This window comes from Mobula birostris, chromosome 18 (assembly GCF_030028105.1).
Source record: "Mobula birostris isolate sMobBir1 chromosome 18, sMobBir1.hap1, whole genome shotgun sequence".
Taxonomy (NCBI): Eukaryota; Metazoa; Chordata; class Chondrichthyes; order Myliobatiformes; family Myliobatidae; genus Mobula; species Mobula birostris.
The window spans coordinates 38,674,834-38,690,509 of record NC_092387.1 but is presented as its reverse complement, the minus strand read 5'-3'; the positions used below and the strand labels follow the sequence as shown (position 1 = coordinate 38,690,509).

The 15,676-nt window shown below is 43.9% G+C and overlaps 1 protein-coding gene across 2 annotated transcripts in view; it reads right to left on the bottom strand.

The window, feature by feature from the left end:
- The window catches only part of LOC140212068 (glutamine--fructose-6-phosphate aminotransferase [isomerizing] 1-like), a 109,886-nt gene extending 94,432 nt beyond the window's left edge, over positions 1 to 15,454 (bottom strand). For both annotated transcript variants that reach the window (XM_072282541.1, XM_072282542.1), the window contains exons 1-2: positions 15,282 to 15,454; positions 5,188 to 5,295 (exon numbers count right to left, since the gene is read on the bottom strand). In XM_072282541.1, coding sequence (XP_072138642.1) covers positions 5,188 to 5,295; positions 15,282 to 15,288 — 115 coding nt within the window. In that variant the 5' untranslated portion in view covers positions 15,289 to 15,454. The remainder of the gene's footprint in view (positions 1 to 5,187; positions 5,296 to 15,281) is intronic.
- Between the last annotated feature and the right edge of the window lie 222 nt (positions 15,455 to 15,676).

Below are 15,676 nucleotides of genomic sequence, written 5' to 3'. Positions count from 1 at the left end.
CAATGCGCCAGTGATGCTGCTGCAAATGTGTTTTTCATTGCACCTATGCATTTGTGTACTTGCAAATGTGACACTTTGACAAGTAACATGCCAGAAAAGTGCCAGGCAGTGACCATCTCCAGCAAGAGTCAAACCATCTACCCTTTGCTCTCAATGTCATCATCGCCGCCAAGTCACCTCTATCAACATCCTGGGAGCATCACCATTGACCAGAAGCTGGACAGATAAGAGGCCAGAGACTACTGTATGAATTCTGTGACAAGTGCCTCACCTGTTGACATCCACAAGTCTTTCAGCATGTTTGAAGCACAAGTCAAGAGTGTGATGGAATACCCGGAGAAGTGAAACTCTTCCAACTGTCAAGAAACCCAGTACCATCTGGACAGCTGATTTGATTCATTTTTCCCCACCACCAATACGCAGTGAGTGAGCTGCAGTGTGTACCATCTACAAAGCAGACTGCAGTTACTCAGCAAGGCTACTTGGACAGCACACAAAACCATACCCTCTACCACCATGGAGCACAAGAGAGCATGGGAGTTCCTTCCAACTCACACACCATTCCGATTTGGAAATCTCTTTTTGGTCCTTCATGGCTACCACTGGGTCTAATTCCTGGAACAGCTCACCCCAGCACTGTGGGAGCTCGAGCCCCAGTAGGATGCAACACTTCAAGAAGGTAACTCACATCTAAATTTTTTTTTAAACTGCACAACAGAAATCTGAAAAACAAGAATTGCTAGAAACCCTAATCAATTCAAGGAAAAAGAGTCAATATTTCATGTCAGAGACCCTTCATTAGAACCAGGACAGACAGAAAGCCAGTTTTCAATAACGCTTAAGGTGGGGAGGTGGAGATTGTTAAAACAAAGGTATTATTTATAAAAGGGTAAGACCGAACAAGTTAATCTAGCAGCTTGAAGCAAATTTATTTTTATTTATTTTATTTAGAGATACAGCACGGAAACAGGTCATTCTAGTCCAATGAACCCGCACTGTCCAATTACACCCAAGTGTCCAATTAACCCAATAATCCGTCCATCTGTGGAATAAGAGGGGAAGCTGGAGCATTCAGAGGAAATCCATGTTGTCACGGGAAGAATGTACAAACTCGTTACAGAGAGCTGCAGAAGACGAACCCATAAAGCATTCGCACTAATCGCTGTAAAGTGTTCCGCTAACCGCTATACTACCGTGTAACCCCATGCCTCCTGTTTGCATAACACGTTGCTAATACCAAGGCTGCAGACAAGTACAGCAGGCCAGTATACATGACTAGAAAAAGAAAACTGAGCCAAAATGATGACTAGCCAAAAAGGCCAGTTATGTACAGACAGGAAGAGCTGAAGAACAGAAATAGTGGCAGATGGAGATCAAGCCAGATAAGTGTGAGGTGATTCACTCTGGTAGGTCAAATATGATGGCAGAGTATAGTACTAATGGCAAGACTCTTGGCAGTGTGGAGGATCAGGGGGATCTTGGGGTCCAAGTCCATAGGACGCTCAAAGCAGCCGCACAGGTTGACTCTGTGGTTAAGAAGGCATACGGCGTATTGGCCTTCATCAATCGTGGAATTGAATTTAGGAGCCGAGAGGTAATGTTGCAGCTATATAGGACCCTGGTCAGACCCCACTTGGAGTACTGTGCTCAGTTCTGTTCGCCTCACTACAAGAAGGATGTGGAAACCACAGAAAGGATGCAGAGGAGATTTACAAGGATGTTGCCTGGATTGGGGAGCATGCCTTATGAAAACAGGTTGAGTGAACTCGGCCTTTTTTCCTTGAAGCGACAAAGGATGAAAGGTGACCTGATAGAGATGTGTAAGATGATGAGAAGCATTGATTGTGTGGATAGTCAGATGCTTTTACCCAGGACTGAAATGGCTAACACAAGAGCGCACAGTTTTAAGGTGCTTGGAAGTAGGTACAGAGGAATGTCAGGGTAAGTTTTTTTTATGCAGAGAGTGGAGAGTGCGTGGAATGGGCTGCCAGCGACTGTGGTGGAGGCGGATACAATAGGGTCTTTTAAGAGACTCCTGGACAGGTACATGGAGCTTAGAAAAATAGAGGGCTGTGGGTAACCCTAGGTAATTTCTAAGGTAAGGACATGTTCGGCACAGTTTTGTGGGCCGAAGGGCCTGTATCATGCTGTAGGTTTTCTATGTTTCTAACTAAAGTTAGAGAAGTTAAACGTAGAAGTCCTGAAAGCTGCAGTGTGTTTAGAAGATAAGGCATTGCTTCTCAAGTCTGTGTGGAGTCTGAAATTATCAGTACAGCAGATCACACATATGGATAGGTGAGAGTGAGAGCGGGACGAGGAACTAAAGCGGCAGGAATTCAGGACCATCTTTGCCCACTGAGCGCAGGTGCCCGGCAAAACCATCACTCATGGTTGGTTTCTCTAACTCAAAGACCCTTTATGAAGATCAAATGAGGTATACTGGATTGGAAGAAGTGCAAATGAATCGTTGCTTCATTGGGAGTGGCCATTTCAGCCCCTGGATGGTGGGAAGGGGACAGGTGAAAAGGACAGATGCTGCACCCCCTTTGTTTGAGTGGATAAATACCGTATGAATTGGAATGGAAGACTGGGCCAGAGTGGTTGATAAAATGGACGGGACAGTGTCTGATGGTGCTGGTGATTCTTGTTAATGACTGCCAGGTAGCAGAGTAATGGAACAGTCAGTTCAATGCTTTAGAGGTGTTTAATTCCTTGTTGTTGACTGCAAGGAGTTTGTACTTTCCCCGGGTGACTACGTGGCTTTCCTCCAGTTCTCCGGTTTCTTCCCACATTCCAAAGGCATACAGTTCGGGTTAGTGAATTGTGGGCATGCTACATTGGTGCCAGAAGTGTGGCATCACTTGTGGACTGCCCAGCACAACCCTCACTGATTTGATTTGACTCAAATGATGTGTTTCTCTGTATGTTTCGATGTATTATTGCACTATTTATTGTGTTACGTACCCAGTAACTGGGTTGCCAAACCAGCAGAAATGGACCACTCGCTGGAGTCTGGATTACTAGGAACTAATAAAGTTTTATTAAAGAAATAAGTAACACAGTAATCTAATCGTAAGGATATAAATGCAACAGGTTAGCAATGATAATACACACATGTACACAGAACTAGGGCAATAGGGATCAACCAAGCTCTATCGCAGTCTAGGGGTAAAATGATCAGTCTCAAGTGATGCAGAGTTCATTTCAGCTTAGTGCAGTTCGCAGTAATCGCTGTTGTGCCGTTGGGGGAGGGAGGGAGGGGGAGAGAGGGGGAGAGGGGAGAGGGGAGAGGGGAGAGGAGAGAGGGGAGAGGAGAGAGGGGAGAGGAGAGAGGAGAGAGGGGAGAGGGGAGAGGGGAGAGGGGAGAGGGGGAGAGGGGGAGAGGGGGAGAGGGGGAGAGGGGGAGAGGGGAGAGGGGGAGAGGGGAGAGGGGGAGAGGGGGAGAGGGGGAGAGGGGGAGAGGGGGAGAGGGGGAGAGGGGGAGAGGGGGAGAGGGGGAGAGGGGGAGAGGGGGAGAGGGGGAGAGGGGGAGAGGGGGAGAGGGGAGAGGGGAGAGGGGAGAGGGGAGAGGGGAGAGGGGGGGGAGAGAGAGAGAGAGATGCAATTTGATTCAGGCAGACCTTTGATGTCTTCGCAGTTGGTTTCAGGCGGACCCTTTTATGTCTTCTATCCCGCTGTGGTCACCGACTGTGACCCCTCCGTTCTGGATATGATCGTTCTTCCGCAGTGAACCCGGCACCCAGGCAAGGGTGGACACACACACCGGGTTCCCACTAACCGTACCTTTTACACCCTGTGAGCCTATGGTCGGTTCCCGCGAACCGGACCTCCAAACTCCCACCAACTTATGGAGGCACACTGCTCTTTCCGGGGTCTCGTTATCTCGTCTCGTGGTGTGTCGCGTGCCTTAGCGAACCTGCTCTTTTTATCCCCCTGCTGGGGTATCACCTATCCATCAAACTTCAAACAGTTCAGGTTCAAAGTAACCGGTCTGTCAATATTCTGAATTGTGTTTCTTTTCCGTTAATCCCTCTCTCCTCTCTTATTAGCATTTTGAATGTTTCTCCATTGTCTCTCTTATCTCTCCAATTAGCATCAATCGTCCGATAGCTTGGTTTGGCATCACAATTGTAACATATTAATCTTTTTATGTCTAGCATTCTACTTATCTTTTGATGTACTATTGACAAATAAAGCTAATCTAATCTTTAAAAACAATTAGACTTGTAATATTTACCAGATGCCGCTGAAGTCAAGCACTAGTTGTCAATTAGACACTTTGGCAGCAGAATACGTTACTCAGATCTTAAGTGTTTTTGCCAGCTGTTGGGGGTGCACACAGTGCATGCAAGACCACAGCCAGGCCCCCGGAGGAGTCAGACGAGCAGAGTTGGCTGCCAAAATGTCGGGGACAGACTTAGTGCATGAACCGCCAAAACCCAATGGGTTAATGAATTTGCCGGGCCAGGTTAGATTAATAATAAGGTGACTCTTGTCCTGTGACACGAGTGCACGTTTCTACTGTACTGTACAATGTACGTGCATGGGGTGCTGTTGCCTAGGAGGGAGTCGCGAATCCAGCCCCGGATTAAAGTCAACCACCTCCCCTACTCCCACAAATTTCACGGAAAATGAAGTTGAATAGTCAAGAATGTCCTACTCAGAACCTAAGTGCCCAAAATCTGATGCAGTCGACACATGCCCCTCAGAGGAGGCTGAAACTAAAAATGGGTACGCAGTGGTTGGTACAATATGGAAGGTTCTTCTAAAGTTGCAGGTTAAACCATAATCTTTCCCCTTACTCCCAATATCCAACACTGAAACTTTGCCTACAATGTGCCAGACGGTAGAAAACCACAAGTTGAACACGCTCCTCTCCATAAACATTCCCAGTTTAGTAAATACAACACAGGGAGAGGGGCACAAAGAGCAGGACTCCCATAAGTTATTCAAAGTAATGTAACCAAGTTGCCCATAACATACATCATACACTCAACATATCAAAGCCTGCGGGGATCGGCTCCCTTTTCAAAATGCCGGTTTCGTTTATCCCTCAGCCTGCCTTGCCTGACACGTGGAGAGTGGATGCTGCACTTCCCTGCAAAACACTTCAAGATAACCAGAGGAAGAGAGAGTTGCAATGTAAATGCAACTTCCATCTCTCATGCAAAAATTAAATCACCTTACCTGCAGAATCATAACCTCTGTATTCAAGTCTTTGAAGCCCTTTGAATAAGATTTCAACAATTTCTCTTCTTGTCCGGGGAACAAGGTGATTCAGGTAGGCAAAAATTCCTTGAAAACAAAATAAGTGATTGGGTGTCAAGTTTCGGTAACTATACAATATGAGTAACGATTCTTTTGAACTATCAAATTGCAAGCACTTCCTACTTCTGACAGACTTCATGTAACACTGCCCACCCATGTTTCATTGATCGTAGCCCCAGTCCCATTAAGGATGGCTGTATGCCATCTCACCCAATTGTACAATAAGATGATGGCCAAATGCCAACCTCATCCATTTTCCCTCTGATTGTCATACATCAAGTCAAAAACACAAAGAATTCTGGAGATGCTGGAAATCTTGAGGATGCACACAAAATGCTGGAGGAACTCAGTGGAGAGGAATAAACAGTCGATGTTTCTGGCTGAGACCCTTCTTCAGGACTGGAAAGGGAAGGGGGCAGAAGTCAGACTAAGGTGGGTGGGGGCAGGAGGAGTACGAGCTGATATGTGATAGGTGAGACCTGATGAGGGGGAAGGTAGGATGAAATACAAAGCTGGGAAGTGATATGTGGAAGAAAAATTATTCATCTGTCCTCAATGAAAGTGAAGCACTCAAAAGTCTATTGACTAAAGTCTTGTACATTCATACCAAATGTGTATCCAGTCTCTTGTCTTGAGTTTGTCATTTACAACCCACTATCTGATGGCAATTCTCCATCCTCAATCACCAACCCCTTACTCTGAGGCCTAAACTTTCCAGCCAGGAAAAATAAAAGACCTCTCACTAACCGCACTGTCAACCCACCATACATTCTTAAGTAATTCAACATGCTTGCCTCTCATTCTTCCAAACTCTAGAACACAAAGGCCCAATTATACAATCTTACCTCAAAGAACAAACCCTCCTTTCAGTAATCAATCTACTAATTCTTCATTACACTGTGCCCAAGGCAAATAAAACACCTCTTGGATATGCAGACTAAAACTGAGCACCGTATTCAGGGTGCAGGCGCACCAAAACAAGCACAGACAACCCTTACCTGTACAGACCCCATCCATGTTTAATAGTCTATTTTCTTGGTGTTCTTGTACATCAGTCATTGAAAGCAAGCATCCAGGTACAGCAGGCAGTAAAGAAAGCTAATGGCATGCTGGCCTTCATAACAAGGAGAATTGAGTATAGGAGCAAAGAAGTCCTTCTGCAGCTGTACAGGGCCCTGGAGAGGCCCCACCTGGAGTATTGTGTGCTGTTTTGGTCTCCAAATTTGAGGAAGGACATTCTTGCTATTGAGGTAGGTTCATAAGGTTAATTCCCGGGATGGCGGGACTGTCATATGTTGAAAGATTGGAGCGACTGGGCTTGTATACACTGGAATTTAGAAGGATGAGAGGGGATCTGATTGAAACATATAAGATTATTAAGGGATTGGACACGCTGGAGGCAGGAAGCATGTTCCTGCTGATGGGTCCAGAACCATAGGTCACAGTTTAAGAATAAGGGGTAGGCCATTTAGAACGGAGTTGAGGAAAAGCTTTTTCACCCAGAGAGGGGTGGATATGTGGAATGCTCTGCCCCAGAAGGCAGTGGAGGCCAAGTCTCTGGATGTTTTCAAGAAAGAGATGGATAGAGTTCTGAAATATAGCGGAATCAAAGGTTATGGGGATAAGGCAGGAACTGGATACTGATTGTGGATGATCAGCCATGATCACAGTGAATGGCGGTGCTGGTTCAAAGGGCCGAATGGCCTAACCCTGCACCTATTGTCTATTGTCTTTCCGGTCCCTTGGAAGTACTTGGGCAATAACTTAATGCATTTCATGTAGAAGTGCACCTGGAAAATACTGGGGCTGGTTAAAGCCACTGCTGATGTTGGAGATTACAGTGGACCACTGTGGAAGTGCCAGCTGCCTGGCACACAAGCCAGATTTGACACTGGTATCACCACATGCTGCCTATGCTGTTCTGCTGGGATTCTTATGGAGCCAACAGGTCTGCCAGCTCAGATCCTATATTACATTAAACCCAATGCAACCAGATAAACGCAAGGCATTTGCTCTGCGGAGAAGTACAAGTTTCTATCGATCAAGATGCTTTAAATGGTTTCAAGTTAATTTCTCAGTATGTAGGTATACCTCTTAACTTTAGAAATGAAATTAATAATTGGAATAATTCTTTGGAACTGTATCCAAATATTACTGAACATGAATGGTGAAGATGTTAACAAATATTCAGTGCCCCCACCACATGTCCCTGTACACCACCATCCAAGGACGGGACATTACCAGCAGTCAATGGGATTCCCAGAAGGTAGAGGGTTCCCTGTGCAGACCTGTACCAAGTGACCCTCAGTGGGAACCTGCACCGGAGGTGGCACGTCATCAAAGGTTCATTCAGTGATATAGAGGCAATAGTCTAGTCGTCTCATTGTTACTATCTGCAAAGTAGCCTCGTTAAACACATTTATGAGGAATGAAAGGAAAGGGCTAGATTAAAGTTTTTTTGCATGTTTGGGAATCCTGCTACCGTAAATCATTTAGTTTATATATTTCCAATGGCATATAAGACTGCAATTTAGCCCATCAAGTTGTGCCAACTTTTAGAACAATTCCATTACTCTCATTTCCCAAAGAGTTTCTCAATAACTGATTCTTTTTCACACGCCCCATCAATTCCACCCTGATCCTTTTACCACCCACCTATACTAGGGGCAATCTACAGCTGCCAAGTAACCTACCAACCCTCACGTCTTTGAAACATGTGAAGGAACCAGAGTACGTAGAGGAAACACAGGCAGAATGTAAAAACTTCACACAGATGGCACCAGAGGTCAGGATCGAACCTGGATCATTGGACTATTACCTACCACGCCTCTGTGTCAACCTCACTTTTCCAGAAACATTAACTATTTTGACCTGGCTACATCATCAATTCCCCACGCATTATTAACTGAAGTCCGGTGGAGGAAGGAAGTTAAATCGTGCCTCACCAACACTTGTTGACCTATCATTAAAAAATTGGTATGATCAGTATTAAGATTCCTGAGCAGGGAATGTATGGCCAGTCCGCACATTGATGGCTTTGATCAGCGTTATGGCAACAGTTTTGTTAGACCAAACTGTCCTTACAGGACTGATCCACTGACCTGTTCCCAAGTAACACACACACAATTTCAGAGCTACACAGCATCTATGGAAAGGAATAAAGAGTCGACATTTTGGGCTGAGACCCTTCATCAGGAAGCTCTCAGCCCGAAATATCCCACTCCACCCCTTCCTCTAAAACCAGTGAGTATAGAGTCCAAGAGCAGTGTGGGGCCAACAGTGTGATTCCATTAAATAACTCTACTGAGAAAACAAACATCCATGCAGTTGTAATGCAATCAAAGAGACATGCAGCAATTAAATCTCTTAGGAAAAGTATAAAGATCGGTAAGGATAATAGAAATTAATATGGGACAAAATATGCTCTGTAAACCACTTACAGATGTATGAAATAAAATGGGACCTGCTAAATAATTCCGACATCTTCTGCTATTATTTTGGATTTACTATGCTGTTTTTTGTGTTTCAATATGCACTCAGGCCCTTGCCCTGGTGAAGAACTGGTTTAGCCCTTTTGAGATGACAGTCACATCATACAGCAAGTCATTCCCACAGCTCACGGCTCCCTGGGAAAAGAACTAGCCAACGATCCACAGATCTGTCAAATTCACTGGAAGGATAGGTGAACTAAAGTCAGTGCTCTCTTCAAGGCAAATGTCCCAAGTACAGAGGTCTGTCAATGACATTAAAGGCCTTGTGGAGATGGAATACTCCTGAAACGGACACTCTTTCCTAAGCTCTGGCGATCAGCATGTGGATAGAGGATGTGCTCAAAGCCTCTTTGATGAAGTGCAACATCTCCACCGATGATAGGGAATCTCCAATCCATGACTGCTCAACTTGAAGAAGCAGCTGTGATTTGAAAACCTCGATCCTGTACTTTGGGAACAGAAAAGCCATGTATACCATCAGGCTTCTGAACCAGTGTGGAGATCTTCACTCACCGAAGCACAGAACTGATCATTGAATACAACCCTTGGACCCACTTTCAGACTCTACAACTCATATCCTCAGTAATTACTTATTATTTTTAATCACTTGTTTCTTTTGCACAATTTGTCAGTCTTGGGTGTAGCTTTTCATTGATTCTATTGGACTTCTTTGTTCTACTGTGAATGCCTTCAAGAAAATGAACTACAAGGTAGTATTTGGTGACATATACGTACTTTGATAATAAAATTTATTTTGAATTGAATAGGCATGGAGGGAGGGCATCATCCTTCCCAACAGATATGTCCTATGTCTGTGGAAGAAGCTGTGGTTCCCACATTGGCCTTATTAGCCAGTTTGGAAACCACAAAAGTAGTGTGGAGGAAAGTAATTCTTAATCCCAAGAGAATAAACAAGAAAAAGATCATTCCAGCATAATTTATATTCAGGTACTTTGATAATATGCAAACCCCAAAATTACAATAACCAGCCAGGTCACATGTAATTCTTTGGTGCTTAAACATAAACAGACCCAGATAATAAAATCCAGGGTGTTTCTTTGAACATTATCCAACGCTACAAAATCTACTCGTTTAATATGCACCGTGTGGTTCTATAGAGATGGAATAATGCTTTCTTTGTTTTCCTAAATTTTGCTACCTTAGACTCCAAGAGAAACATAATCTGTAATCCTGAGTATTTTCTTTTTAACTTTGTTCTCTGCTAACTGTAGTCTTAGGAGCCAAGAGTAGCTATACAGCATTCAGGCACTCAGGCCTATTTAACAAGACCACATAAACACACAACGGAGCGCAAATGCTGAAGGAACTCAGTAAGTCAGGCAAAAATTATGGAGGAGAATAAACAGTTGACATTTTCTGCCAAAAATATCCTGTCTGGGTAGTCTCCAACCCGATTTCTCCAGATTCTGGTAATCTCTCACCCCTCTCCTTCTCTCTTTAACCATTCCAAATTCTAGTTACCCTCTCACCCCTTCTCTTCCCACTTGCCCATCATCTCCCTCTGTTTTCTGTTTCTCCTTCCCTTTGTTTCATGGTCTACTGAACTCTCTATTACTTTCTCCTTCTTCAGCTCTTTACCTCTTCCACCCATCCCTTCCAGCTTCTTACTTCAACCCCCCTTCCCCACATCCCTCCTCACCTGGTCTCACCTATCACCTGCCAGCTTGTACTTCTTCCTCTACTCCCAACCTTCTTATTCTGGCTTCTGCCCCTTTCCTTTCCAGTCCTGATGAAGGGTGTCGGCCCAAAACGTTGACTGTTCATCCTCCTCCATCGATACTGCACGACTTGCTGAGTTTCTCCAGTATTTTCTATGTGTTACTCATCAAGATGACAGCTAATATGATTGTAGCTCAGCTCCACATTTCCATCGCCACCCCCCCTGTATTTATCAATAAAAGTTACCAATCTCTGCATTAAAACCATTGAAAATCTCTGTTTTTAGATTTTTGAGATCCTTTAGAATTTCTAGTGACTCACAGCCCTGTGCATTTGGCTAAGTCTTAGGATTGTAAATAGCATAACATTTATCTAAAATTGCCAATGCACTGAAAGATATAAAAGCTGTTTGAATTTGATTGTTCTCCTATACTTTATGAGGATTCTCCAACTGCTTGTATTATCAAGTTTATTGATCAAGCTGTCAACACCAATGTCTATTTTCAGTGTTCCTGATTGCAAGACATGTTTAGCCAGTGATAGTGCCCATCAACCCCCATGTCTAGCTACAGTGGGGGCCAGGGTTCAGGGCCTGGCCAGATATGGGCAGGTGTATGGACTGAGTACTATAGAAAGCTGAATCAAGTGTCTGACCTGGTGACCAGGGCAAAGTGACCAGAGACAGGACTGAATAGGCTGAAACAAGGGCCAGAGGAGACAAGAGAGCAGGGAGTGGAACCGGAATTGGTGATTGGTTAATTATGGTCACATGCACCAAGATAATATCTGAAAACTTTGTTTTGCATGCCATCTGTACAGACAATTTCAAAGCATCTGAACATCAAGATAGTAGAAGGGATAAATAACAGAAATGTAGAATATTGTAAGTTCAAAATACATTTACTATCGAAGTACTTATACATTATACAACCTTGAGATTCATCTCCTTGCAGGTAGCCACAAAACAAAAAAACCTAAAAGAACCCATTAAAAAAAAGACTGCCAAACACCCAATGTGCACAGAGAAAAAAAAAAACAAATTGTGCAAACAACAAAAATAAACAAATAGCATTCGGACATGAAGCCCAGAGCAACTGGAGCAGGCTACAGCATCAGTTTAGTGCAGAGCCGAATAAACGTTGTGAAGCAGTGAGCAGAAACTGGCCCAACCCTCACCTCTTGTTCTGACACCCTGCCTTTTCAATCTATTGGGCCCAGCGTTTAAATCGGCCAAACCTCAGATCATTCCTTGCACTAGGACCCAGGCTCCGTCGCATCGATATGCTCTGGGCCTGGACTCTGCTGCTTCATTTCGGCCTGTATCTGCCCTTTCCAAATCAGCCTGGTGCTGAGATCGATCAAACCTCACTTCTCAGTTTAGGTGGACAGTAGAGGCAGTATACATTATGGCGCGCTAAGCAGAGGCAGATACATTACAGACATTAAAGAAACAGTACCATAAAGATGAAAGGGAAATAGAGGACTATGTGGAAGGGAAGGGTTAAATTGATCTTGGTTGACTGCGTGTCACATTCGGAATAAGATGGACAAACTCATGGTGCAATTAGAGATTGGTCAGTATGACGTCGTGGGCATCACTGAGTCATGGCTGCAAGAAGGCCACAGTTGGGAGCTTAACATCAAAGGATATACTTTGTATCGAAAGGACAAGCAGGGAGGCAGGCGGTGGTGTGGCTCTTTTGGTAAGAGATGGAATTCCAACTTTAGAAAGAGATGACATAGGGTCAGAGAATGTTGAAGCTTTATGGGTGGAGTTACAAAACTGCAACAGTTAAAAAAAATTATGGGAAACATATATAGGCCCCCAAATAGTAGCCAAGATGTGGGGTCGAGATTGCAAAGGGAGCTGGAAAAGACATGTAATAAGGGTAATGACACAATTGTAATAGGGGACTTCAATATGTAAGGGAATTGGGAAAATCAGGTTGATGTCGGATTGCAAGACAGGAAATTTGTTGAATGTCTACAAGATGGTTTTTTACAACAGCTAGTGCTTGAGCCTTCTCAGGGAAAGGCAATCTTAGATTGGGTGTTCTGTAATAACCCAGATCGTATTAGGGAGCTTAACGGAAGGAAACCCTTAGGAGGCAGTGATCATAATATGATTGAATTCCTACTGCAATTTGAAAGGGAGAATAATAACTCATATGCATCAGTATCGCAACGGAATAAAGGGAATTACAGAGACATGAAAGAGGAGCTTGTCCAGGTGGCTGGAGGAGAATACTGACGGGGATGACAGCAGAATGGAGATGGCTGTCGTTCTAAGAATAGTTCACAAGGCGCAGGATAGATATGTTCCACAGAGGAAGAAGTTCTCAAATGGCAGGGGTAGACAACTGTAGCTGACAAAGAAGTTAAGGACTGCATAAAAGCCAAGGAAAGGGCATTTAAGGTAGCAAAAGTGAGTGGGAAGCTTTTAAAATCCAAAAAAAGGCAACTAAAAAAGTTGTAAGAAAGGGAAAGATGAAATATGAGGGCAGACTAGCCAATAATATAAAGCAGGATATCCAAAGTTTTTTCAGTTATATGAAGAGCAAAGAGGGTGGTTAAAGTTGATACTGGACCACTGGAAAATGATACTGGTGAGATAGTAATGGGGGACAAAGAAAAGGCAGATGGACTTAATGGGTACTTTGCATCTGTCTTCACAGTGGAAGACAATAGCAGTGTGCCAGAGATCTGTGAGTGTCAGGGAGCAGGAGTGAGTGCCATTACTATTACAAAGTGTTAGGCAAACCCAAAGGTCTTATGGTGGATAAGTCACCTGGGCCAGATGGACTACATCCCAGAGTCCTGAGAGAGGTTGCTGAAGAGATAACAGATGCACTGGTTATGATCTTTCAAGAATCACTTGATCCTGGCATGGTCCCAGAGGACTAGAAGCTTGCAAATGTCACTCCACTCTTTCAGAAGGGAGGAAGGCAAAAGAAAGGAAATTATAGGCCAGTTAGCCTAACCTCAGTGGTTGGGAAAGTGTTGGATCTACTATTAAGGATGAGGTTTCCAGGTATCTTGAGACTAATGATAAAATAAGTCATGGTTTCTGTAAAGGGAAATCTTGCCTGTTTGATAAGGTGCCACACATGAGGCTGCTTAACAAGATAAAATCCTACGGCATTACAGGAAAGATACCAGCATGGATAGTGGAATGGCTGACAGGCAGGAAGCAGTGTGGGAATAAAAGTGGTCTTTTCTGGTTGGCTGCCAGTGACAAGTGGTGTTCCTCAGGGATCAGTATTGGGACTGCTACTTTTCACATTGTTTGTCAATGATTTAGAAAATGGAATTGATGGCTTTGTGGTAAAGTTTGCAGATGATCTGAAGATAAGTAGAGGGATAGGTAGTGCTGAGGAAGGAATGTGATTGCAGGAGGACTTAGACAAGTTGGAAGAAAGGGCAAAAAAGTGGCAGATGGAATACAGTGTTGGGAAATGTATGACAATGCGTTTTGGTAAAAGGAACAATAGTGTGGACTATTATCCAAATGGGGAGAAGGTTCAAAGATCAGAGGTGCTCCCGTGTTTCATGGAGTATTGTGTACAGTTTTGCTCTTCTACCTACAGAAGAGATGTAAATAAGATTAAAAGTGCAGAGAAAATTTACAAGGATGCTGCTAGGACTTGAGGATCTAAGTTATAGGGAAAGGTTGAATAGGTTAGGACTTTTTTCCCTAGAACGTGGAAAACTGAGGGAAGATTTGATAGAGGTATACAAAATTCTGAGGAGTATAGATAGGGCTAATGCCAGCAAGCTTTTTCCTCTGAGGTTGGGTGAGACTAGAACAAGAGGCCATCCATGAGTCAAGGGTGAAAGGTGAAAGGCGAAATGTTGAGGGAGAATTTCTTCACTCAGAGGGCGAGTGAGCGTACGGAATGAGGTGCCAGTGTAAGTGGTGGGTATAGGTTCGATTTCAACATTTAAGAGAAATTTGGATAGGTGCACAGATGGGAGAGTTATGGAGGGCTATGGTCCGGGTGTAGATCGTTGGGACTAAGCAGATTGATGTTTCCGCACGGACTCGACGGGCCGAAGGTTCTGTTTCTGTGCTGTAGCGTTCTCTGACTTAAACACACAAGAACGCAATAACCACTAATTAACGTTTCTTTCTGTTGCAGCATTTGAAACGAACTTCTGAAAAAGTACTAACTGCAAGAAAATTGAATTTTATATATATATTTTATACGATCATTTAAGGTCGCTATACTCGATCACTAAACCACTCATAGAACACAATCTTTCCAATATATAAAACTATATATATATATATAGTTTTAAAAAAGCAGTAGAATACATCAATTACACCACAAATTCCGCGGTATATAGTTACCCGAAATACGTGCCTCTTTGAGCGTCTGCTTAATACCCTTTCTATCAGAACCCCTGACGACCTCAATCCAACTCTGTCATCACTGAAAATCAGTCACTTCTCTCCCCATCCACGTTTGTCAAACGTGTGCAAAGGCAGGACACAACCACCAAGATACTTGCTCCAAAACGTATCCTGATACATTGCTCATGTTACCGTCGACCCTCCGCCCCAACCCCCACAGCTACACGCAATTAAAAAATACCTAGTACAATTGAAGGAAATGAAAACGGGACCTGGAACTATCAGGTTTTAATTAAAAATACAATCTCACCATAATCCTAACACAAGCAGTAATCTTCTGATACTCTTAAGAAGCTACAAGCTGTTTTATTAAAGCACATGCACAAGAAAAAAAAGCCATGCGTAGTCAGCTAAGGCAGCTTGTATGAAAAGAGAAGCCGGGACGCCACATATAGGGAGCTACAGAATCTCCCCCAGCTGACACTTACCGCACATTTTCTTTGCGAACGTTGACTCCTTTGTTACTACCACTACCCAACCTGGTAACTTTCTGTCACAACATTCTACGTGCCGAACACGTCACCACCTCCCCCGACACATCTGCGACGGCGTGGCCAATCGCCGTGATCAGCTCCGATTGCATCATAGCCTTCTTCCCATCAATTTGCGAAACGGTGGTAGTCGGATGAAGTTGTGAGTGCTCGTCCGTCTCTCTCATCGTTGACCTACGTCTCTGTGCTGCGACACCACCGGTCTAATTACGAATATCAAAATAAAAATGCAGATGCCGGAAAACTGGAATAAAAACAGGAAGTTGTTTTAAAACTTGCAAAACGAGCAGAGAAAGAGTCGACGTTTCGGGTCAGCGACCTTCAGCAGAACT